Source organism: Falco cherrug, chromosome 4 (genome assembly GCF_023634085.1).
Source record: "Falco cherrug isolate bFalChe1 chromosome 4, bFalChe1.pri, whole genome shotgun sequence".
NCBI lineage: Eukaryota > Metazoa > Chordata > Aves > Falconiformes > Falconidae > Falco > Falco cherrug.
In genome coordinates, this window is record NC_073700.1 from 104157241 (window position 1) to 104183323 (window position 26083).

A 26083-nucleotide genomic window follows, 5' to 3' on the forward strand; every position below is an offset into this window, starting at 1 on the left:
TAACACTGCTTCTTCTTCCAGTTGAGGCATTTTGCACCATTTCCAGCCACATTAGGCTTGAATTCTGTTTCAATTCCAACATTAATCTGTGATTCTCCTTTTTTACTGTCCTTGGCTTATTTCATCATGAAACATTCTAAACTGGGATTGTATCAGGTTTAATTACTTCAGTTAGAGAATGTGAACTCTAACAATTGAGAAGCCATAGGAGAGGCGTTACAGTACTGAATGAATGTCTGAAGTCAAATATAGAAAAGTAGTTTTACTGTGATTTTTCAGAACGGTGTTCAGTGGTTTCAAATGCTTAAGCACAAAATGAATGATACAAATACTTAACCTGAGGAAGTGGCTCTTTGGTAATATATTGTTGTTCCCTTATTTTGGTTTATCATGCTTAGTAAATCACTAAAGTTTGAATGTGTTACAATTTGTTAAGAGACTGTATAATCTGTTGAATTTTTTTCTATTGAGAAGCTAGTTTGATCTTAATACATCTGAAAACAACATTTAAATTATATGTCAAGTTTTGATTTCATTTAAATCTGTCAGGTTTTGTTTATATCTAGAGAGTGACAGATTGAGTGAATGAAGTTGATTGTTGGAATCTTTTTTTTTTTTAGACATTATTTGATAATCAGATCAATGCTTCAAAAAAGGAAGACTCAGAAAGCATTAATAAAAATGACACTTCAAAGAAGATGTCTGTTGAGAGAGTTTATCAGAAAAAGACTCAGCTTGAGCACATCCTCCTCCGTCCAGATACCTACATTGGGTCAGTTGAACCGTTGACTCAGGTATGTGTCACTAAATTTACAGTTTTAACAGTGTTTGTTGTTTTAAAGAGGAAATTACTGTTCTGGTTAATAAATAGGTATGTCTCTACTTTTCTGAATGTTCTGAATTATCATGCTAAAAACTGTGATCGTGTTTACGTATGCATGTGTAGGAAGGGGTCAAGAGAAGACTTTTTAAAGCAGTGCTTGATTCACTGGAAAGAAAACACTCAGAAAATGTTGAATTTCAGTCAAAATATAAACACACACTTATGTGTGTTTGCAAACATGCCTATGTGCATGCAAATATATATACATGTTTGTAAGTAGCATTTGCTCTAGGTCCAAAAATGCTTTGGTCTGTTTGTTTAGGTAGAGAACAGAGAATTTAAGCCACCTGCTGGCACTTTTTTCAGCCATTTTTGTGAAGTTGCAAATTGCTTCCAACTTTGCTGTCTATACTGTTGAAGTTCTCCACCAAGCAGAAAATAGTGGATTTTCATTATGGAAGTCTTTGTGGGTACAGTTGTAATTTTTGCCAAACTTCTGCTTCTACTTTTGTCTCATATAACAGCAACAATCAGATTGGAAGAGTAAAGTTCCTGAAGTAAATAGATATTAGAGAATCATAGACTGGTTTACCAAGACAGTAAATTTTTTTATTATTTTTTTTACATGTAGTTAATGTGGGTTTATGATGAAGATGTAGGAATGAATTGCAGAGAAGTTACCTTTGTTCCAGGCTTGTACAAGATCTTTGATGAAATCCTCGGTAAGTATTTTTAATGATAATGTTGCTTTAGCATTATGGAGTACACTTTTCTGAGTGCTCTCAAAGCACGTTAATTAGTATCCAAGTTTAGCATTATGGAGAGCACTTTTCTGAGTGCTCTCAAAGCACATTAATTAGTATCCAAGTTTAAATCACAGACTTAGAGTCCCATTGAGCTACACTGCATTAACATTTTAGTGCATCCCAGCATTATAGAACAATTTAAAGAGGGAAGAGTTTTCAGTTGAGCTTTTAAGAAAGTGTAAATATTTGTTACTGAATGTCCAAACTAGATCATTCTTTGTGATCAATATTGTTACAAGACTTTTAATCTGCAAAGTTGGTAAGCACCACAGTTTCAAGTAACATTTGAAGGAAGATATTCTTTTGAAAGAAGACAACTGAAAGTTGTCCAAGTGTTAACTTAGATCATCATTTTGTTAATCATTAAAACTACCTCCTTCTGTACAGAATGATAGTGGTGGTGATGGTGTTTCTTGCATGGATCATTTCTAGACTTCAGACAATCTAAAAATGAATAAGTATCATACTTCCATTTAAAAAACATGGTGACTGAGGCACAAACAAATGAATTCTAGAAAATTCTGAAGTGCCTGAGTCACTGTGACTTACTAGTTTATGATACTTTCTTGCTGACAGGCCCACACTGAAGGCTCACCAGCAGCAGAGATGCTCAGCATCTGAATAGTGTGCTGTCTGCTGAACGGATATTTTGGGTTAATTGGCATGTAATCTTGGGCTAATCATGTCTTATGAAGTTATGTTGTAAAGATTGTTTGGGTTTGCATCATAAATTAATTTATGGTCTGCTGAGGTCAATGGAAATCTTGTCATGACCTTCACTGAGTTCAGAACTTCTCCACACCTCTAAATCTGTGCTTTACAGCATTGCTGTTTTAGAGGCAATGAAGACTGTATCTTTGTCAGGTGGAAGGGAACAATTTTTTTATTTTTATTTTTTACTCGTTCAATTTTAGTAATATGGGAATGAAAATCTTTCATCACTTCTGTTTTGAGTGCTGCCTCAGAGATGAAATTTACAGCCTTTTCACAGGAGGGAGTCCACTTCCATCTTGTCCCATTCAAAAGGGAGATCATTATTATATTGTTCCCCTAGTGTTGTGTGGCCTGTTGCTTCTTTATGTAGCACTAGTAAGTTCTCCACAGACTGTGGTTTGAGATCTAGGGGTCAGTGTAACAACACTACCAAAATGGGACATTGTAGCTGTGCATGCTTTTGAATGAAACTGCACTTAATGATTTTAGCAAAAGCACCTTGAAATGTTTTATCTTACACTGAGATCCTTATAATCTATTAAGATACTGTCCCTTGGTGTTTTGGGGTTTTAGTTTGATCTATCTTATAGGTGATAAGACAAATGCTGAAAATGATTGTAATGTGTTTTCATGGTTAGGTGGCTAATAGTGACATGTCTGATTTCTGTTGTTTGTAGTTAATATACATTGGAGTGCAGTTTAATTAAATTCTGATCAAATGCTAATTTCCTGTTATCATTCTTCTGATCATAAACTGTATAAACTGTTTACGAACTAACTTAGAACTGTAATAAGTCTCACAGGCTCTTTAGAGATAACTTCTGCAGTCAAAACACCCTTAATGGATGTGACTTTTTCAAGATTAGTTTTCAGTTGCAAAAGGATGTGTAAGATGATCTGATACATACAGTTTTCTAGAGTTTTTAACGTAAGTACAGCAAGGGAAGAATAAAATGCTCAGTATGTTAAGGATAGTTACAAGAACAGGCTCACAAAATACACTTCTATATTTATTTCTAAGATAGTCTAACTGCTAGAAATAGTAGTTGTAGGAAGGTTAAAAAATACATTTTTGCAGATACTTGGTCATATTTATAGACTTCAGTAATATGATAAAGAATATACACAGAGATGCCAGATTAAGAAATACCTGACCATTGTATCTTGTGGTGGAATATGTATACAATCAGTTTTACCAATCAAGTAATTAATTATTGCTCCTAAAAAGTGTTAATTTGTGCTGCTTTGTTTCATAGTAAATGCTGCTGACAATAAGCAGAGGGACAAGAATATGACTTGTATTAAAATATCCATTGATCCGTAAGTAAAAGCATGTTTTCATTTATTTTCCCTACCAGTGCTATTGTAGTTCACATTTGTACAAATGATTTTACTAAATGAAATTGGATTTTTTTAAAACAAAATAGTATTTTTTGAATTACTTCCATTAATCTAAAAATATTTAATATTTTAAGATGAAAAGGTGAATTAAAAGTGGTTATTAGTAAGTACTATCATTCTAAATTTATAATAATTTGCTCTCCCAAACCACTCACTAATGTTTGATTGAATGAAACTTAAGACAGAAGGTTATAACATTCATGATTAGATGAAAGCTTGGCAGTACATAACTATAACCAGCCAGGTTACTCATAAATACCAACCTTGAGGTTTAGTAACATGATTCTGCATCTCTTGAACTTCTATGTTAACTCCTGTAGCATTAGGATAAGATTACGTTTGGATTAGCTGTATCACATTGAAACTGCAGATTGTAAATATGTCGTTACCACTGTTTTTAAAAATTGAATACGAGAAGATGTTTCCTAATAAGTACCACCATAGTTAAATAGATGTTGATTGGGTTCCTTTAACATTACCGTTTCAGTGGCATTTAACTGAATACTGACTGTTTTAGACACCTAATTTTCACACCTAATCTTTAGGATAAACATGCTGAGAAGTAATTTTTCTGCAAGTTTCCAGTGCATTATCAGTTTCTGTAGAGAAAATTGCTTTTATCATGGAGTGAGAGGGGAATGTAGTGTAAATCTGCCTGACCTGTCATGGTTTTGAACTCTCTAAAACTCCAAAATGAAAATTCTGTGTGAGAGCTACAAGTATTAATGATGCCAGACCTTGATGGATTTTGGCATTGATGCATAAAATAAGTTACTGTTCATCGTAACTGGGAAGTAACAGTTTTAAACAGATGATAACTTGGCTGTGTCTGGGTGGACTTCAGTGAAACTTAACAAGCTACATCTCTGACTCAAGCATAATTCTGTCAGTAAACTTCAGGATGCTGTTGCAGATCATGCTGATAGTGAAAGCTCTTTGAACAGATTTTTGGGGGTTATTTTTATGATATGAAATACTGTCATATCGACAATTATACTCCTTCTAGGACATCTAATAAGCACAGTGAAGTGTTTTTTTGTAATAGAAATTGATAGTTGTGAATAAACGTAGTAGGAATATGGTCTTTTATTGTATTTTATGTAGTTATTTAAACAGTAAAATGTATGCAGGAGTCTGTTTTCAAGATTACATTCATTGGCTTAATGTCTTCGCTATTTTATAGGGAATCAAACATTATCAGCATATGGAATAATGGAAAGGGTATACCAGTTGTGGAACACAAAGTAGAAAAAGTATATGTACCTGCTTTAATCTTTGGCCAGCTACTAACATCCAGCAACTATGATGATGATGAGAAAAAAGTTACAGGCAAGACTATTTAACATACTTGGTTTTGTTTGATTAAGCCATTGTTTGCCTTTCAGTATGCTTTCTCTTCTTTTTCTCTTTCTGTTCTGTTTCATATCAGATGATTAATTAGTCACCATTGCTATAGCTCTTTGTTACAGTAAAATTACTGAAAGAAAAAAATCTTACTCCTTAACACCAGTGTTTATAGAGAACTTTACCTTTACATCTTTAATGTCAATACTCATTATTCAGTAACAAACAACATGTTTTCATATATTAATTATAACATGTGTAAGCATTTAAACATTTGTGCCCTTGAAATGAAGGGAAAAATAAATCTAATAAATTATGGTATGATTCATTATTCTAAATGTGAAGTAACCCTAATGTGAATCACGAATGAAAGCTAGTTTTGTTCTGTCCTACCTTGTATATTTTGCCCATATTATGATGTGTGGTTGCAGTTACGTGGATCCGATCGTGACATAGTTTTCAGTTGGATCAGGGTTTTTAAGTCACTCGCTTTTCAGCAAGCAACTGATATATCAACATATGGGAAGCAATGGGAGCATTCTTGCATTGCGGGGAGGAGCAAACTGCTCATTTTGAGGCAGAAGCAGTTGCACCAGATTGGAGGTAGTGTGAAACTCCATCTGCGGCATCCTTTGACAGCCGTTGACATGTGGCCCAACTTTTGTCTTACATAGGAACATTTTGCTTTATTGGCATACTCTCTGTATACCATAAATATGGTTCTGCTGTAATAACTTACTATATGTTGTTTTTTCAGGTGGGCGCAATGGCTATGGTGCAAAACTTTGTAACATATTTAGTACAAAGTTTACAGTTGAAACTGCTTGCAAGGAATACAAACACAGCTTTAAACAGGTATAGAAATGATCTCAAATTTTTCTTTTCTTTGCTGTAATTATAAATTAAAATGTAACATGATTTCTATATTTAATGAATATTTCATGAAATGAATCATTTAAAATTCAAACAGGTGTGTAAAGTTTACAGGTTGGATTAGTTCCGTCAGTAAAATTGGTACTTCTATGTATTAGAATTTGTCTGGGATTTTTTTATTAAGTAATAACTTTTCTTGGGAGTGTTAGGTAACTAAAAATGAAAAAAAAATCTTCTGTTAAAACTAAGTATATTCATGTGCCTGTGAAAAGGAATATATTTAATTGAAACATTTTGTAGTTGCTGTTACATAATTTGTCAAAAAATCTTTCTACTTAGCTGTGCAAACAATTATCTAGATAATTTTCTGTAGTGTTAAGAGAAAGATTTTTCAGTGTTTATGTCATGAATTTTAGTATTCAGTCATGAATTTCATTAGCTGGACTTCAGTGCAGGCCCCCCCCCCCCCCCCCCATTTGAACCCATTGCTCATTGTTATTATTGACGCAGTCCAAGGATTGAATGTAATGTGATCTACTACATAAAGCTTTGAGATGGCCACCTTGCTAAAAGAATTTTACTAAGCTCTTCTTCTAAGAGTGTTAGATTCCTTGGCTTTGGAATCTTTTCCAGTTGGTGGCTTCTTTGTCTTTTTTTTTTTGGACAAATAATTAATTTCTGGTTATGCTGCCATGTCATTACATAAACAATACATTTTGATGGTTTTACCTGACTTTTTAAAAACTTAGTATTTTCTGCTGATTGCCAAAAAAAATTAATATAGCTTTGAGTGTACTTCTTGAAAATGACATGCTTTACAATTTAGATGTAAGCGCTACGTTTTCCTATATTTTCAAAAATTGTGAAAATACAGTATAACAACTTTGATATATGCTGTGAGTAGGCATTCTGGTTGGTCTTATAAATGTGCTCATGTTCTTAAAGAGGGAACAATACCAAAGCTCCTGAGTCAAGTCTGCACAAGTTGGTTTGTCAAGAAGCATGCTCTGCTACACTGTACAGCCACAAAGATGCTATCTCAGAGACTACAGAATCTCTGCACAGGGGCTAATAAACCTCTCTATAGAAGTGTTACAGACTGAAAGCATTAAACTGGTGGGCAATAAGGACTGTTTAGCCAGTTCACTTGTATCTAATTTAGTCAGTTCTGTGGTGGGCTCTATTTGCATTTGTGTCCATCAATGTGATGATAACTGCATATTTACAGAAACCACAAATCTACTGTCCCAGATACTTGCGCAAATCTTGATAAAGCAATTCATTTTATGCATAGTGTTTTACAAGATGAAACTTCTAAAAGAAGTCTGAGTTTATGTTGTGTAACTCTTGCAATCCTAGCACAGATGAAAAATGGAACAGAGAATATCATGTATTGTAAACTAACATTAAAATGTTTTGTTTCCAAAGACTTGGATGAACAATATGATGAAGACCTCTGAACCCAAGATTAAGCATTTCGATGGTGATGACTACACATGCATTACCTTCCAGCCAGATCTATCTAAATTTAAAATGGAAAAACTTGATAAGGATATTGTAGCCCTCATGACAAGAAGAGCGTATGATTTGGCTGGGTCATGCAAAGGCGTCAAAGTCATGTTGAATGGGAAGAAATTACCTGTAAGAGCCTCATTTGAAATATCTTAAGTGTACTGAAAATTTGATGTGAAGAATAGTAATTGTTACCTGTATTACTCATAGGTAAATGGATTTCGCAGTTATGTAGACCTTTATGTAAAAGACAAGCTGGATGAAACTGGAGTTGCCCTCAAAGTTATTCACGAAGTTGTGAATGAGCGATGGGATGTGTGCCTCACTTTAAGTGAAAAAGGGTTTCAGCAAATCAGCTTTGTAAATAGTATAGCTACCACAAAGGTGAGTAGTTACATTAAATGATAAAAAAATGTAAATGATAAAAATGTATGCTAAGGTTATGCCCAGTCAGATAGTTCATTAAAAAAAAAATAAATAATCTCAGTTACTAAACATAAATAGGTGAGAGAATCCTTTGCATGAGAGGAACTGGTAGAGCAATTGGATGTAGTCAAAATACATTCATAGCAGTATTTCTGAATATGCACTAGTTTTTAAAACACTAGTAATCATTATTAGCGATACCAATGTCTTATGTGAGCATAATACCTGGTATTAATTAAATATAAAATGAATGGAACTATTTTATTCTTCCTTTTTTAAAATATTGTAATAAAATAATTCTGAAATTAAGGTAAAAAAATGTACAAATCCTTTAAAAATTAGTTGCAGCAAGTTTTGGAGGGCAAAAAATGGCTTTTGGTGTTCTTGAAAAATGGCTTTCCGTTTATTGCTTTATGATGTATAAAACTGGCCTGAACTATGGAAATTAATTTTTTTGTGTTATTTTTATTTGTATTATATAAGAGGATCTAGGTGTTCTCTGTACTTACTAGCAGCTGTAGTAGTAGTGAAATGATACCATAGCAAGTCTTCAGTTATGATAAAGCAGCAATATGCTCAGCATATAAAGTACAGTCTTCGTGCTTCTCAAATTGCTGGCGTGTTCAGGCACCGAGGCAATTAACTGAAATCAACTAGTGCAACTCTCATTTATGCCTGTTTGGTGTACCCCAGGTTTAGGGATCTGGGATCCACCATGGTGAAAGAAAGTCTTTGTCGTTTCTGCTATTCGCAAATTGCATCAGATGAGTGATCTAACAGTCAAGCAATTCTAGTCATTGATGAGGCAGTTTTTAGGGAATCTTAACCAGGAGCTTCCCAAAGATGAGAAAGATAAGAATTTTTAATCAGACACTTAAACCTTCCTTGCTCACAGGAGTCAAACAAGAAAATCCTAATGGTAACACAAGTGGATGATGGGCACCCATGGTTACACTAAGTGGAGTCCCAAGTCTAGGCAAGTGCCCAGGACTATCAGTGTTAATCTTGGTGATAGACGATGTGTAACCAGTGTTCTGGTGTTATATAATTTTTACTGCGTAACTTCTTCCAGTGTGATTTTCAGTGTAGCTGAACCAGCATTCAGTGGTAAGGGGGGTAGTTAATTTCATTGCAGAATATTTACTTTCTAAGTGTGCATTTTAATTAAATGCTTATCTGCTACTTGTCAAAACCAGGGATAACAAATGTATCTGGTAGTTTAAAGGTTAAAACTTAGTTTTAATTCGGGCCTCTTTATGCAACATAAAGAAGAAAAATAGCATGACCTTAAAGATGATACCTTTATGAAAAATAAAAAACTCCACACCTTTATGAAGAAGCTGGCAATGTAGAAAAACGTAATACTGATTGATATCAGGTTAAGAAAATGTATTTGAAAAAACTGAATACTTATTGACTCCTAAGTTAATGTATTGCATACACTTACTCAAAAGATTTTGAATTTGACTCTTTTGGATCAATTTTCACCCATCGTGCAGTTACACATACATTGTTATCATATATTCTTTAAGAAAATTCATAGAAAAAGTACTGTGTATTCTTCAAAGGTAAGTGTTGTAATTTCTAGTTTTTCCCACTCTCCCGATCCATGCCTTATGTGTGTGACTGGATGTGGAATGTTCGGGGCGGTGAACCACCTCACCAGCAATTGATGTGCAACTACCCACTGATGAGACATAATGGCTAGTAACTAACTGCGTCAACTGCCTGTTCCCTTATCTGCTAACAGGTGAGGAGCTCATTTCAGCTGTTTTTTGGTTATTTATCGCTGTTTGCTGAAAGCTTTTCATTTCTGTTTCTGGATAAATTTCACCCAGTCGTAACTTCCCTTCCACCTTTTTCAAACTTGCCTTAAATTCCAAACAAGTTTTTTTTTAGGTTGATGGGTTGTGGGTTTTTTTGAGGGGTGTGTAGAAGGTCAGGCAGTATGTTGAGGCACAACTCCCTTGTTTTGTTCTTGTAAATTTGTTACCTTGTCCAGGTCCCTATTTATTCACAATTTAGCCGCAGTAAACCACTACAGAATTTGACTTCGGGTTCTGAGGCAGCATTTGAAAGAATGTTTGTAGCTATTATGGTTGTGCAGATAACCTTTACTGAGACTTGTATGTAACTGAGTAAATATGGTCTTCTCAAGTTCTGAATTTTAATAGTAGTTGTAGTAGAAACTTCAGTTATTATTGTAGCAATCTAATGGTATTTTTAATATGGTGGCACTGCTAATTCTTAATACTACTAATCATTTCAGCAGAAATGCTCAGCTAAATCAGATGCAGTGTCAGATAGCAGACGGGTGGAGGGAGCATCCCAACCTCTTAAAATTTGCTGGAGTTCAGCAAGAAATTCTGGACAATTCCAGAGCTTGACATTTTGAGATTTATTCTAATAAAATAAATAGAAAACAAATGCAAAAGAAAATAAGATTTTGTCTAGCTAATTAATTGAAAACTTCAATTTTATAATTAGCTTCTGAATTTGTTTACCATATCAACCATTTGTCTGTCCATAGAATTTAAATATGACTTACCTCAGAATTAATTGAGGCTGTTCGTTATGGCTGACAATATCAATAGCATATGTATAGGAGCCAATCTAAGCTTCATTTTTAAGATCCCAGTTGTTGGCATTTCATCCAATACCCTTGCATCTTGAAGGCTGCAAGGCTGGGATTCAACCGTAATGGTTACCTTCTGGGAAAAGAAGGTTATGCAGTTTTGGTACTCTTTCTCAGAATACAGTAGTCATAATAATCACTGACAGCCCTCTAGATTTAGAGGGTATTTTTCAGTCTTGTATTAAAATGTGTTGACAGTTGGGGCAGTTATAGGCTGTTATGCTTCGATAGTGGGTAAATGTGCCACCTACTGGTGAGATGGTTGAAAGGTTCCCGACTTTGAGCTCTGAACATCCCTCACTCATTGCTACACACTAAGAATGGACACAGGAATGGGGAACTCTTAGAGTAACTAATATCTTCTAAGAACAAGGATGCCTGGTAAGTAGCTATTTTTTGATATGCCAGATGCTAGTTTTAGAAAAATATTTGGAGCGCTAAAATTGTAAATAAATAAGTAAATAAATTGCTAAAGTTGTAAATACAAAGATATGCTGAGATATTCCTGTAAGCATAAGTTTTCAGTAATGTGGTGAGTCAAAGTAACGCATTTTAAAATTGCCATTCAAATGTGGAATTTTTGGAACATGGCATTTGATATCTTCCTGTAGTAGCTTTTCTGTACGGTTTGAAAATTGATTTATTTGTCTCTGAAGTGGCAGGATGTTGATGTATCAACTCTCACTTTAATTCTCCCTGTGTTGAAACTCTTGTCATTCATATGTGAATAAAACCTGTTGTGTTTTAATTTTGCTGTATTTGGAGGTTTGGGTCGGGAGGTTTTTTGTTTGTTTGTTTTTAAGAAGAAATGCCATGAAAAATACTTACATGTATAGTGCTTCTAAAACACACTAGTGGTTTTTGTTGCTGTTTAGTAGGTGATTCTAGAGACTGACAGAAATCATAGATGGTTTCTTTGAAGTGCAAGTACTGGTTTGTTGATGACTAATGATATTAACCATCTTAAGTAATTTCTTTACCTCCACTCTTTTTTTTTTTTTTAAATATCTACTTTCTACATGAAGTTGATTACACAGCTGCTATCTATCTCCCATCAATTCAACCACTTTAGATCTTCACTCTTTTCAGACTCATAGTCTGCCGTAATTTTTGGGTTTTGCTTGGTAGTTGTTTGTTCTTTCTTTTCCTCTGTCTTTTTGGCTACTGTTTTTTCTTAGTTTTATTGTTTTCCATTTCTTATTTCTTATCTATTCTATACTTCCTCATAGCCATCAAAAGCTTTTTTTTTTCTTCTCCTCAGTTCTCTTTTTAAAACAGCTTTAAAGCAGGAGGGGTTTTTTTGTTTGTTTGTTACCTAATGGTGAATGTCTCCATAGACATGTTTTCTTTATTTCATCCATCCTAATGCAGATTGGTCTGAACAGGAACCATTATTTAGTCTGTATTTTTATGAGGCATTCACTGATACTAAGCAAAGGTGATCTGTGTAAAATACTGAGCACTGACCTAGGTATGTTTTAATTGTATAGCATATGCCTACATCACTCTATTCTTCGTTACAAGGTAATAGATACTAGTGAAAGCATTGTGAACTTTCTGTAACAGCCAGTAGAATTTAACATTTTATTATTTGTACCTTTTTGTCTATAAATTTAAAGGAAGGCATTTGAATCAAAAATGTAAACAGCTTTCAGATATCCAGGGTTTTAAGACCGTTCACAATTTTGACATCTTTCCAAAGAAAGCCTGCCTCTTTACTTGTAAGGGAAGTTGTGTTGCCTTGGACTTCTACATATTTAAGCATACTTATCACCGTTAGTTTAGACTACAGTAGTCGTTGTTCGGTAGAGTTAAAGACTAGAGGATACATAATTTCAAATACTAGTTGTTCCTAATCTGTTTTATCTGTGATGTAAGTTTGTGCTGGTTTAGGCTTTACTGGTGGTTCTGGTTCAGATTACTTCTGCATTGTGGAATATACTCCCTAATTGTTAGGTTCCTTTTACACATGTAAATCAGTAGTCATTGTTAGCATGTAATAGATCTATAATAGACCTCTTTTTTCAAGAACACTTATGTGAAATGCTTTTATTTTCCAAGCAATTTAATCTCAAAATTACTTGTCTTCTAGCAGTATGTTTGGGGTTTGTTGGGTTTTTTTTTTGCTTGTTCATTTTTTTGGTGTTTGGTGGTGGGTTTTTTTTGTAGCTAGTTTAAAGTTTTAAGTCCAAAGAGAACTGTAGCTAGAGAAGGTGATAGAAGCTTTGGGGCACCTTTTGAAGATGTTCAAATGCTTAGTGCTTCCCTATTGAGACTGAATTTCATCAATAGTAAAACCACTGTTTAAACATTGAAAATAGTATTTTCATCACCGTGCTGTATTGCAAAGCATGAGTTATATATGGCTTCAAAAAGGGAACTTTTCAGGGTCTGTTATAGTTGGAAGCTGAATACATTGCCTCCACTAAAAGTTTTCTTGCAGTAATGGCTTCACTTGAAATATCGAGTTCGAAAGACCTTAAGCAAGGATAACCAGTACCCGGTCCCCCTTTTTTCTAGGGTAAAAGGAAGAATTGTGACAGTCACTGTGAATGATTCACTTTCAGCTGTTACAGTGCAACAGAGGAAGCAAATCCTATATATTCTTTTTTTTTTTTTTGCACTGTAATGATACAAGAAATTGCTTATAAGCCTTTTTTTTTTCTTCTGCATTTGAGCAGCAATTGTAAGGGAGTCCAGCTGACTGCTTGTTTGCTACAAAACAGGTGGCATCATGATTGTGTAGCTACAAGTCATTGCCCTGTGATCTCCTAAGGGGTTGGTTTGCCAGCTTATGATTAGCTGCGTGCTCTGTGTGTATCTCTTGTTGTTCCATCAGGTATGAATTTGGGGCAGGTTTAGCCTCTGGTGAGTCTTAAGGAGAACTACTCGTCTCCTTAAGGTTATCTTACTGTGTTCTTTTAGCGTTTCCTGAATCTCGTGGTTGGCTATTTGTAGTTTGCTCTCCATTTTCCCTTGCATAAGCCCCAGGCTAGCAAAGAATGCTAACAGTGTTTATTCAAACAGTTCTGTAAATACAGCTAAGAAAAGGTGAGATGACCTTTGGGAGGGAATAGGCATGGATGCTGTGTATATGAGGGTGCACTCTTGAACCTTTTTTTTATGAACTAAATGGGAAAGTTTTAATTTGATGAATGAATGTGTGGTGGTTTTAGTTCAAGGTTATTTGTGTGCCTGTTAAAAAGATACCTTTTGACAGCCGTGTGGTGTTTCAGGTACCATCCCAGTGCTATAGAGTAATTTTCAGATCTGCCCTACTCTTTAAGTTTTTTGTATCCTGTTACAAGCTGTTAGCAGCTACATTTCCAGTCTACCACTGTACAGTAAATGAAAGGTCTCCTGCTTCTTCTGTTCCATGTAACATCTGTCATCCTCACTTGTATGAAGACTGAATAACATGAAAGAGAAACTTTTAAAACAAATTTTCCTTTGTTATGCTGCAACTTAAATTAGGAAATTCATGCACATGAAGTATGATGACAGGAACTTTGTTAATATGGCTAAAATCTATTAGGAAATTCAATGGTTTTGTTGTTTGTGTTTTTTTTTTTTTTTTTGTCTCTTCCCTCATTAAGGGTGGTAGGCACGTTGATTATGTGGTGGATCAGGTTGTGGGCAAACTGATAGAAGTGGTGAAAAAGAAGAATAAAGCTGGAGTTTCAGTGAAACCATTTCAGGCAAGTAACTTTTGTACAAAAATATTGAAAAAGATGAATGTGGTAATTTTGTTGAGTAAATTGGTTTCTATGTTTTCAACAGGTGAAGAATCATATTTGGGTTTTTGTTAATTGCTTGATTGAAAACCCATCATTTGATTCCCAAACAAAGGAAAACATGACGTTGCAGCCTAAAAGTTTTGGGTCTAAGTGCCAACTATCTGAGAAATTTTTTAAAGCAGTAAGTAAATCATGCTCCTTTTTTTTTCTGTGAAGCAGAAATTGACATACTGGATTGAATGCATTTATGTTATGTAGCAGAAGATTAATTAGTTCATTATGGTACCCTGGTGACATTAGTATACTATGAAAATGGGATGGAGGAACTTCTGTTCATTCTCTGGCCTTAATAATGGATGCAACGACTGTGTTTTGGCTGTTGCCCTGGATTTAAAAGCGAGCTTCACCTGATCATCTCATCTGTGGCCTAAACATAGGCCTTGACAAGTTTTTTGTGTTACATTTTTCTGAAGTTGAGAATGTTGTCAACCTTATTCATTGATGTCAGTCTTACTCCCTTTCACTGAAACGAAAAGAGAGGGAGGGAACAAGTCACGTTTACTTTTCTTCCAGTAATAAAGGAAATGCAAAATTGTGGCTGTAGCATTCAAAGTGATCATTATTGTCAGGCAACAAGTTTAGAAATTTTGGCTGTAGATGGGTTAAGAATTGGTACTCTAAATGAATGTATTAGTAGAAACACATGGTAGAGGGTTTTCCTCTACTACTATTTTATACAAGGAAGGAAAAGTAAAACTCTGTTAGTCAGAAGTCAGTACACAAAGTCCTGTTTAGTGCCAGTAACATAAAGGAAACTCCAGTACTAAGGAGAATGGTGCCACTGCTAGTACTCTTGGCGTCAAAACTCAACTTATTGTATAGTGGCTTATTTTTCTGTGTCACTGCTGACATTCTTAGAGAACTTACTGGAAGAAATAACACAACTCAATCTTGTATTCGTTCTTCAGATTTCGTTATATATATTGTATTTCTATCAGTAGGTTCGATTTACAGTGCTTCTAATATGCCCAGAAGTGAAAATTGATCTCCAGAGGTGTTAAATGTGCAGCAGAACCTCTAACCAATGAGTACTCTATTATGGGGGATAACAAAAAGCCAAAGCTCACAGTATTTTCCTCCATTTGTATTTTCTTTTGATGTGAAACCAAACCTAAGACAGTTTTATTTTAGAAAGTATGCTGTATTTTTGCTGCCAATGTGTTTCTTAAAAACTGAACAGTTTCTCAAGTGGTTGACATAGAGCCTTATTCTTGAATGCTTTTGATTGTCTTTCAGACACTTTCAGTCATTTCCAATAAATATCCCATAAGGTTACTTTTTGCTGTCAAAGTCAGGAAACAGGTGCTTGATACCTAAAATGTCTCAGCACATCAACCACACAACGTAAGACTCAGTCCTCTTTTCCTCCTTTCACCAATCATGCAATGGGTGGAAAAGAAGCTGTGTGAATGTTGTGTTTTGGTTTTGTGTATAAAATGCTAAACAGTAAGGTATGTGTTAATTCCTTGACCTTTTCTATGTTGCATTTTTAAAAATCAAGAGGGCCTTGAGGACCAGTGTTAGATCAGTGACTTAAAATTGAGATATAAGAATCTGCTGTGTGAAGGTTAATTTTTCTCACCCACAATTCTGATCTGTTACTTACAGGCCTCTAACTGTGGTATCATAGAGAGTATTTTAAATTGGGTCAAATTTAAGGCACAAACTCAGCTGAACAAAAAATGTTCATCGGTGAAACACAGTAAAATCAAGGGCATTCCGAAACTGGATGATGCTAACGATGCTGGTAAGAACACTTACCTTACATAGATTTTTTTTTTTTTTTTTCACAGACATCATAATTTTAAACCTGACTTTATTTCTCATCCTTATGTATATCTTTTTAATAAAAGCCTTTCTAGTTTTCTAAATTTTCTAGAGCTGGAATTAAAGCATGATTTTGAGTTTGGTATTTGGAACAGTGTCCTCTCTAGGGTAGAGAATGAGTAACACTGGTTCAAGAGACCTTTTTCATGAGATTTTAAATGCCATTAGGTTCCTATCTGGGAGTATAGGGCAAACAGGCAACCTCTGCTGGCTTGCTTCCTAGCACAGATAGGAATCGGGATCAGATGGTGATCTTTGTGCCAGTCGCAATTGAATGGGGGCTGTCCTTGAATTATTTGAGGGGCACATATGACTAAGGAGTTTGAAATGTTGCCAGCCTGTGTTAGTTGATTTTCATACATCCTTACGTTAAGCAAAGCTAGAGAAACTGCAGTGAGGTAGGTAGGTGCCTTAAGTAGGTTAAAAGCATGTAAGACTGGTAGAGAGGCTTTCTTTTTTTCCTGAGCTCCAGTGTTCAAGTCATAGATGACTTGAGATGATGAGTTCTGTTTAATTTTCTTCCCTTTCTGTTTTTTATTCCTTGGATCAGGTTATTAATTTTTTATTGAGTTTTTCCTGCAGTATTTTATTACTTTTCCAGTTATTCAGATGTCATATTTTGCCTCAGAAGTTGATAACCATATCTCCTTTATCTAGTGTTTTACTTGTTGTATCTGTATTCCTTAATCAGATGCATGTTACCAGTATTTTTCTTGTCTAGAAGACTGTGTGCTTGGAGAAATGCTGTGTTTTATGGATATCAAGCCTAGCGCTCATAAATAACATTGTGAATGATTTCTGGATCCACTTTCGTCATGATTTTTTTTTTTTTAGCTCTGCTTTGGAAACCAGGCTTCAAAATCAGTTTTTACTAATTTTTTTTCACTAGGGATGAGGGAAAGGAAGAACTTCTAACAGGGGAGCTAATACAATTAACCCTGAAACTTCATCAGCTAAGGAGGCATGTAGGGATTCGTTTGGGCTCAACACTGATGCTTAAAGTTTTGCATGGCTTGGATCCCTTTTATCCAGGGGTAAACTGCTACCTAGTTATTGTTACATGGGGAGCAGGAACTCTGCTTCTCCCAGGGAGGCTTGCCCAGATATTGGTTTATTGAAGATCTGGAACATAGTAAGTTTCTCACATTGAAGGCGTTGCACATTTGGGGTGGACACACAGGAAGACAGAGGGGCATTCAGTTTCTGAATACAATGTGTGTTGTCATATTCACACTTGGCCTGACTTTCTGAAGTGTAACGTTATATATACTGGTAGAGATGTTTTAAACGGGAGGATCGTAAATAAAAAGTTGTGTAGTCATTTCTTATTAAAGACCGAAGGTAACATATCCACTTGGTCTTGGAAATCAATAGGAATTTTTTGGTCTTGTTGCACTAAGCTAATGCTGTAAAGAGGATCAGTGACCTCAATAAAAATCTGCTTTCATTGAGAAAGGGAGGGCAGAAGATGATCCAGAAGAGTAACTCCTTCAGTGTAGCTGCATGTGTGTTGGTTGCTCTGCTTTTAAGAACATGTTCCAGTGAACTTTAGTTGGTGACTGCATCTGACTAAAAGCTTGATGTTTCTTGACATCAGGGGAAAAGGAAGTCCTAGTGCTGTGGAAATTCTTTAATGAGTACACAGATAAAGACTGTAGAGCTGTCAGTCTTTATGTCTTTTGGACCTTAACAGAAAAGTTTGGGGATTCTCAGGGTCAGATGAAGTAAGCATGGTACATGCTCTTTCTGTGTGTGAGAGGTGATGATTACTGCTGCTTCTTAGTCCAAAAAATTCAACTCTGCGTATGAATGTTAGCTATGAATGTGCATGTGAGTAAGCATATGGTGAAGAGTTACACAGTTGTAAATCGTCTTTTCAAAAGAATTTCAGACTTTCCCCTAAGTTGGAGAAAACGTTTACCTAATGCATGAAGATACAGTTAAAGGGAGATTGCTTCAGGACATTCATACATGTTATCTGTAATCTGGCAGCAAAACACAGTAGTGTTATTTCATGTAGTTGTGTTTCAGGACAATTAAATATTTTTAAGGATCCCAAAATATTGCAGGATTTTTTTCTCAATCAAAATTTGATTGCAGGAATTACACTTTCATAAGCACCACAAATCAGATGAGGGAACAGGGTTGGTTTCTATTAACAGGTGTCAGTAGTTGGACTGAAGTAGTCCAGTGCAGGTGGGAGAGAATAGTGTCTGGCCACAGACCCTTCTGGCTTTAATTTTTCCTGTGGTTTTTAGATTTTATTTTTTTCTTCATGGGTGAATTTGTAGCTGAAGTCCAGCATCCACAGGTTCTTTGGGTGCCAAGTACCACTGAATTTTTGAATTGGTACTAATTAATACTTAGGAATAAGAGAGAGATGCACTTGTACAGCGATGTACTTGCTGCAGATTTCCTCCCCAGCTGAAAAGAGTGAGTCCTATACCTGGTCATTCTTCTTTCTTGAGATCTTGATGAGGTATGTATAGTTCTGTGGCTTGTTGGAGGAGAAGAGGTAGAAATGAAAGGAAGAATAAAGAACCAGGAATAGGAATACAGGATTGTAAGGGAGCAGCTAGATTACCAGATCTGGTGAAGCATAAAATAATTCTTTGAACCTGCCAGTTCATGAGGTTTTCTCTTTGAGTTCTTTACAGCTGTGTTCAGGAAAATACCTGGCACATTACATTTCCATGAAATTAATTGCTAATGATTGCAGCTGTTCCAGAAGAAAGTGCACCTGGTTGATACTCAGATGAGTTTGCTGCAGTTCATTTAGGAAAAAAGAATCTCTCATATATTCTAAAACAGTAGGCTAGTATTTTTCTTGGTATTTTGATTCCACCTTGCTGATAGCGTGGTAGCTATTGACACTTTCTTTTTACAGTGTGAATAGCTGTTTAATTTAGATTATATTAAGCTATACATCTGATTCAGAAGACCAAAGATGTTGAATGAAAGTTCTGTGTAATAGGAAGTGTGGGGTGGTTGTATACCTACCAGCTCAAGGCAAATCAAAGCACCTATTTTAAATGCCAATATATTCAAAACTATCTTACTAACAGCAGGTAAGACTCAGCTGGCTTGGAAGCTTTTTGCATCTTTCCTGCCATTTGGCCTTGATAAAATAGCAAAACTGCATAATGAGCATTTACACCCTTAGAAAAGGCTGGATTCCTTTTTTGAACTTGCTTATTATTTAGAACCTCAAATCCACTATTGCACTTGCAATAAACAGAATATATATGTCATACCAGTTTTGAGCACACTGGACACAGGCACCGAAATGCAGTGTTATCTTGCAGAATCAAAATTACACTTTTAGTAAAGTTTTGTTTATTCTGCTCAATAAATATCTGAGAATGTATAAGAAGTGCAAGTGTTCTGATCTCTTTAGCCTTTCTGTCAAGTTTTTCTTACAGTTGCCTGGCTTCAGCCAATGGACAATAAAAAACGAAACCTGCAAAAGTGTAATGTAATAGATTACTTCTGAAAATATACTGTGAGGAAAGGGGAAATGCAGAATGGGAAATAACCCTGTGTATAACTCGGGCATGCATAATGTATGTGTGTAAGAAATCTGCAGCTAGAAAAATGAAATGGTAAAGGCACATAAACAATTTTTTTTTGTCTATTTTGCTCCTTGTCCGTAGCAATCCATGGTGTATTGCTAAATGCAAGGATGCTCATTCTTGTGTAGTTTTAGTGATATGGAGGGCCATCCCTAAAAATAGAAATTCAGCCTGTTTAAATTACCTGATGGAGACTAGAAAGAATATTCATGACTGCTGATTCAATTGCATTTCTGTTATTTGAGTTTAAAAGTTATGCTTTCTGTTTTTTTGCCTTGCATCTACTTCTTCCTGGAATGCAGGTGGCAAACATTCCTTGGACTGCACATTAATATTAACAGAAGGAGACTCTGCCAAATCTTTAGCCGTCTCTGGCTTAGGTGTTATTGGTAGAGACAGATATGGAGTATTCCCACTCAGGGGTAAAATTCTCAATGTTCGAGAAGCTTCTCACAAACAGGTAAGTAGTCTTGTCTCCTCCTTCTAGCTGACATGAATGTCTCCTGTTTATTTTTGATTTCTAGGGTTGTATCTTCATACTTCAATTTTTCTTTTTCATGAAAATTTTGTGGCTGGGATTTCATAAAGTACCAGCTACTTTAAAGCCTGGAAATATTAATTGTAGTACTGCAGATGATATATTGGGTTGATAAAGTTCATTTCTTCACAAGCGGAAGGAAATTCTGCTATGACTCATATTAACATTTCACATGAATATTTAAAAAACTTAAAATTTTATATTCTCTCCGTTGCCGTATGATTTCATTGACTTGCAATGTGAGGCAGTAGCAGCAGCATTACCCCATTGCATTACTTCTGCTGTCCTCCATAATTTGTCTGTAAGAAGCGTTGTATGGCAGATGCCCATAGAAATAGTGGAAAGAGAAGGCAGTTTTGTGAGATGACTTTGTTACATGCACTTTTCTCCCTGCCTTCCTGACCTCGGGCTGTGGAGGAGAAAGTGTGTGGTATAGTCTTGAGAATTTGCATGTACAGAAGAAATATTTACAATTGTGAAGGCTGCAGGGGGGCTGGGGATAAAAAGATTATGGAGTTGAGGTAGGGGTGCATTGAAAAAGTAGCTATAAAGCCCATCTCAAAAAAAGTGGGATATTTCTGAATTTCTGCTTATTACACTGACCGCAAAATTTTCTTCTTCTATACAGATTATGGAAAATGCAGAAATCAACAACATCATCAAAATAGTTGGACTACAATACAAGAAAAGCTATGAAGATCCAGAATCTCTGAAAAGTTTGAGATACGGAAAAATTATGATCATGACAGATCAGGTGAGTCTGAAATTCACAGGTTTTAATAGACAGAGCTTCTTAAAATGTGTTTTGCTGCAATTTGGTAGCTTACATTTTTATGATTATAACCTTTCCCTGTGTTAGGACAATATGGATATATGCAGAGAGAGCCCCTAATGTGTGAGGTTTTTTTATGGGAATAATTTATCTGTATTTTTTATTATGGGAATAATATCTGTATTATCTGTTGTTTTGTTTACTCCAAATCAACAACTGAACTTTGCTGCACAGTAACAGACCCCCCAAAGTAATAATAAAAACATGTATAAAGAAGAATGCTTTTGATAACTCAAAAATACATTGGAAGTAAGGGCAAAAGGAACAATACATGAGGTAGTAGTACTAGAAAGTCAAGGAGAGACAAGAATGCAGGCAATTATTTTTGGGTAATCTCATTAAATGTGTATCTATTGTTCAGATTTTAGAAGGCTAGGAATCCTATGCTTTGGATATTTGTGAAACTTTTTTTTCCCTGGGAGGTTGAACTATCAAGCATCTTAACACCAGTGAGAACTGTGGGCCAGGCTTGGCTTTCTTCCACAAAAGTTCAGTTCTGTGGTGTTTGGGAGAGCTGTCTAGCTCTCGGAGAAAACATGGCAGAGGCAAAGAAACTTTTGAACAGCGACTGTACACTTGGCTTGGAAGAGCTTATTATTAGCTCAGGGATAGTGCCATTCACAGGTGGTTATTTTATACCCAGGTCCAGTCTGGAATCCAAATTAAAAGTAACTGTTCCTTTCTATGTTTTCTGTCAACAGACATTGTTTTGATGTGTGCAGGTCAGTGAGTGGGTTTTTTTGTGGTTTGGAGGGATCTGATGTTTTGTAAGATTACCTCATCTTTTCATGTTGTGATTCAGGATCAGGATGGATCTCACATAAAAGGCTTGTTGATCAATTTTATTCATCACAATTGGCCATCACTGTTGAAACATGGTTTTCTTGAGGAATTCATCACTCCTATTGTAAAGGTATGGGGTTTATTAATGAGATTTTATGTATTACTTACAGCGCAACAGAAAAGTTCATTAGGTGTTTTGTTTTTTTAAAGGCAAGCAAAAATAAGCAAGAACTTTCATTCTATAGTATTCCTGAATTTGACGAGTGGAAGAAGCATATGGAGAATCATAAAGCATGGAAGATAAAGTACTACAAAGGTTTGTTTAAAACCAAATAAGTGAACCTCATGGATTTAAACTTACGTAAAAAATGGATGCTATTAAGTTTTATTTGTAACTGTTTTCATGATAGTATCTTCTATAATGATTTTAATAATATTTCCAGTAAAATAAAAGGGGTAAAAGATAAAACTTAAATTTTGAATATGGAGTAACTGTTCCTTTGTACTGTACAGGTTTGGGTACCAGCACTGCTAAAGAAGCAAAAGAATATTTTGCTGACATGGAAAGACATAGGATCTTATTTCGATATGCTGGTCCTGAAGATGATGCTGCCATTACACTGGTAGGAACATATAAAAGTGCTGCTAGATGATGCATTTTTCGTTTCCATTGTTTGCTGAAAATATGAGGAAGTCCTAACAGGGATTTTTTTTTTTTTCTGGAGTAATTGAAAAAAATGCTTTTGGGAGAGAAAGCAGCTTTTGGAAAAGATTTTAAATTGTGGAATAAGAGCTTTTTCCACACTACAATATCAGCTCTACCTTCTGCGTAGTGGCTTTGATAAACTTTGTATGGTGTGGATATCAAGAAACATTACATTTAGAATTGCTTTTAAAGACAGAACATGCAGAAGAGTGTTCAGAGTAAGGCAATACCGCCTGAACAAATGACGTTTCACATCTACTTAGGGATTTATGTTTTGTTTCTGAGCAAGTAAGATCAAATAAGTATTATTTATTTATGGAAGATGTATCAGTGTGGCGTACGTGTATTCATGCATGTATTCTACATGTTTGAGTTTGAAGTCTTAGATAGTTGTGTGCAGGAAAGTACTTGTGTTTCAAAGAGAGCTTGTGGCAAAGGATGGTGTGTCTCAAATGGAGCTGTTTTCTCAAGAAATGTTTCACCTTTTGTCTCCTTTAATTCACTATTTTAATTGTAGGTGATATTAGAGGGAAAAAGGTATAGGAGAGTGAAAAATAAAAATGGGAAAATACCCATCCTGGGCAAAACAACTTTTTCCTTATACTGTGGATCCAGTAAAATGGTGTGGTTTGGTTTTACTAGCAGAAAGGTATCTGTTCTGTTGAAGAAAACCAGCCTGATGTGTCAGAAGTTATTTGTACCGCTCATTTTAGTTCTGCTCGAGGTGCACATTAAATATAATCCATGTATGTGTTTCCCCATTGCACAGAAGTGTGTTCATCTAGATAGAGAATGAGTCTGTATATTGCATATACATTAAACTAATTGGTGGAGAGACCTCGAACTTCCTGATTAAAATTCTGAGCTCTATTTCTGCAAATAGACCTCCGTATACAGGCTGATATCGGAGGCCATATAACCTGTTACAGCTGATCCTCACTGTTATCTAAAATGATATTCTGTCAATTCGGGATGAAGCTAGTCATCTCTGTTACACTGGGAACAACTACTGCGTAGTACTGAGGCTGTTAATAGAAGCTTCAGTTACACTCCTACCCACATTTTCTTTGCTGATAGCTATAATCCCAGCTCCGAATTTACCTCTGGGCATAGTTGTTGTAAGATTATGGGTCCTACCAAGCTTTGTGATAGCTGTAATCTAGGAAAACAAAAAATACTTCACATAGCAAGTTCTTCTGCATTCTGGAGAACTCTTTTGCTAGTAAATGAGGTCTTAGAATAGCAGTTTTAAGTAGAGAAAGAAAAAAACATTTTTATTCTATTAAAGAATAAATATTTGAGAATAACTTTTATTCTATTCTGTTAAAATATTTTTTATGCTGATCCAGGTCTTGGTCATTTGTCACTTCAGTGGTCTAGAAAACTTATAAATATGCTGAAAAGAGCCAGGAGAAAATCATAAGGATTCAGTAATATTTTTACAAAAGCCTAATCTTAAGCCTTCAGATGTCTGGCATTGTGAATTGTTGAGTTTTGTTCACAAAGGAAGTCAATCTGATGCGAAAGAGGGCAATAGCACTTAGTCCCTTTCTCAGAGAGTAAGTTACTGATCTTCATTATTTATTGTGTCATAGCATAGTTTCCAAGGAAATGAAACTACTCATTGAACTCTTCTGGAGTGCTCCAGATCGAGTCCTTGAAAAAAGATAGCACTGATGAGTGTTGTCTTATGCAGTAGAGTGGTTGAAATCAGGACATGATGGAGTCTCTATATGTTATTCCCTGAGAAAAAAAAAAGGCAGTACTTCAACAACTCACAAAATTTTCCTGAAGTAGTTGAAATTAAGCCACATATTCAGTTTTTATGTATTCCTCACTTAGTCCTCTGGAGAAGAAACTCACTGGAGCAGATCTCTCTTTCTATATCAGGACAAAGTCTTTCAGAACATTCCTGTGTCTTTTTGTAGTGATAAGTGGTTGCTTTGAAGTGATGCCTTGTCATCATGAAGACTAAGATTAAGGCCTTTAGTTAGCTGGCCTAAATGCTGGTTTATTCTTTTAACGCAGTGTCGATTTTGTTAAGTTGTCAATCTTAAGAGAACTAGGGCCAACCACTCAGGAACAGCTACAAATTATTAGCATTCTGTGGCTGACACAGCAAACAGGGCATGGAGAGGACAAGAAGAGCGTGGTATTTTTTGTAATACCTTCAGTTAATTTTCTTGATGACAGCTGGTTAAAGTTAGTTTAAATTATGAACCCAACCTTAAAATTATTTGAGGAAAGATCCTAACACCTTTAAACTTGTGTATCAAAGGACAATTCTGATGTGAAGCGAGAGATAAGAATGATAAGATTTGTCTAAATGTGTACAGATTTCAGGAATAGAATATAAATTTCAATTATGATCAGTGGGAGACCTGTCAGTTTGAAAAATCTTGCACAACTATGTCTGAAAAGTCATGTGCTTGTGCTCCTGCATAAACATTAGTTATATGGATTATCTTGTTGAATTAAGCATTATTGAATACTTGATCAGCTAGTGCACTTAAAATTCTGACTAAAGTAACACATATTTACACAAGCATCTATATGCTGATAATTTAGTGTACTTGGAATCTTTTCAGGCCTTCAGTAAGAAAAAGATTGATGACCGAAAAGAATGGTTAACAAACTTCATGGAGGACAGACGACAGCGTCGGCTACATGGCCTTCCCGAGGTGAGTCCTAAATCATAGTAATAAATCTGGTGGGTGAGATTTAAATGTAATATAGTTTTGTACTGAGTGAATAATGCATGTGTTTTTTTTCAGCAATTTTTATATGGTACAGCAACAAAACATTTGACTTACAATGACTTCATTAACAAGGAGTTGATCCTTTTCTCAAATTCAGACAATGAGAGATCTATCCCTTCCCTTGTTGATGGTAAGCTGATAGTTCATTATGATTTGTTGGAACATTCCTCTTTATTGTTGATTTTTAAACCTGTGGTTTTTATTGGAAATCAATGCATTCAAGTAGAGAATGTAAGAACTTTTATATTTTTGTTTGTTAGCATTTAGATGCTAAGGAATTGCCATAGTTCTCCTGTGAGGAAGTTTAAGCTTTGTTGCACAGCCTTTTTACTTAACCAGGCCTGTTCCCTTGACCATACATGTGCTTTGCTTCTAGTCAGACCATCAGAGAAAGCCAGTCTTTTAAGTGCTTATCATAATTAAAATTCAAGTCGGCAGCTGAGTGCAGATGAAGATGCAAATGTTTTTCTCTCTTCAGTCTTAAACCACAGGCAGTATTTTAGTGGTTACTGACCTGTAATCCTTCTGGGGTTCTGTCAGCCATGTTTGCTAATGCTCCCTTTGCAATAGCATGAACATTAAAAGAAGCAGCTTACTACGCTACAGCTTTATTTGTAAAACTGCCTGCAGACGGCATGAGCAGGAATTTCTGCCTATATTTTTGTCAGTATGCATATGCTTAGTAAGATACAGGAAAAAAGGCCTTGATGTTTCACAGAGGGGAAAAAAGAGCAC

General features: G+C 35.4%; 1 protein-coding gene across 4 annotated transcripts in view; it reads left to right on the forward strand.

Annotated features, from left to right (window-relative positions):
* The window catches only part of TOP2B (DNA topoisomerase II beta), a 65449-nt gene that overhangs the window by 17262 nt on the left and 22104 nt on the right, over positions 1-26083 (forward strand). For all 4 annotated transcript variants that reach the window (XM_055706731.1, XM_055706732.1, XM_055706729.1 and 1 more), the window contains exons 2-18: positions 621-794; positions 1455-1545; positions 3600-3663; positions 4928-5073; positions 5846-5943; positions 7390-7602; positions 7684-7857; positions 14131-14232; positions 14315-14452; positions 15940-16078; positions 20033-20190; positions 20897-21022; positions 21903-22013; positions 22094-22199; positions 22397-22506; positions 25178-25270; positions 25364-25478. In XM_055706731.1, coding sequence (XP_055562706.1) covers positions 621-794; positions 1455-1545; positions 3600-3663; positions 4928-5073; positions 5846-5943; positions 7390-7602; positions 7684-7857; positions 14131-14232; positions 14315-14452; positions 15940-16078; positions 20033-20190; positions 20897-21022; positions 21903-22013; positions 22094-22199; positions 22397-22506; positions 25178-25270; positions 25364-25478 — 2158 coding nt within the window. The remainder of the gene's footprint in view (positions 1-620; positions 795-1454; positions 1546-3599; positions 3664-4927; positions 5074-5845; positions 5944-7389; positions 7603-7683; positions 7858-14130; positions 14233-14314; positions 14453-15939; positions 16079-20032; positions 20191-20896; positions 21023-21902; positions 22014-22093; positions 22200-22396; positions 22507-25177; positions 25271-25363; positions 25479-26083) is intronic.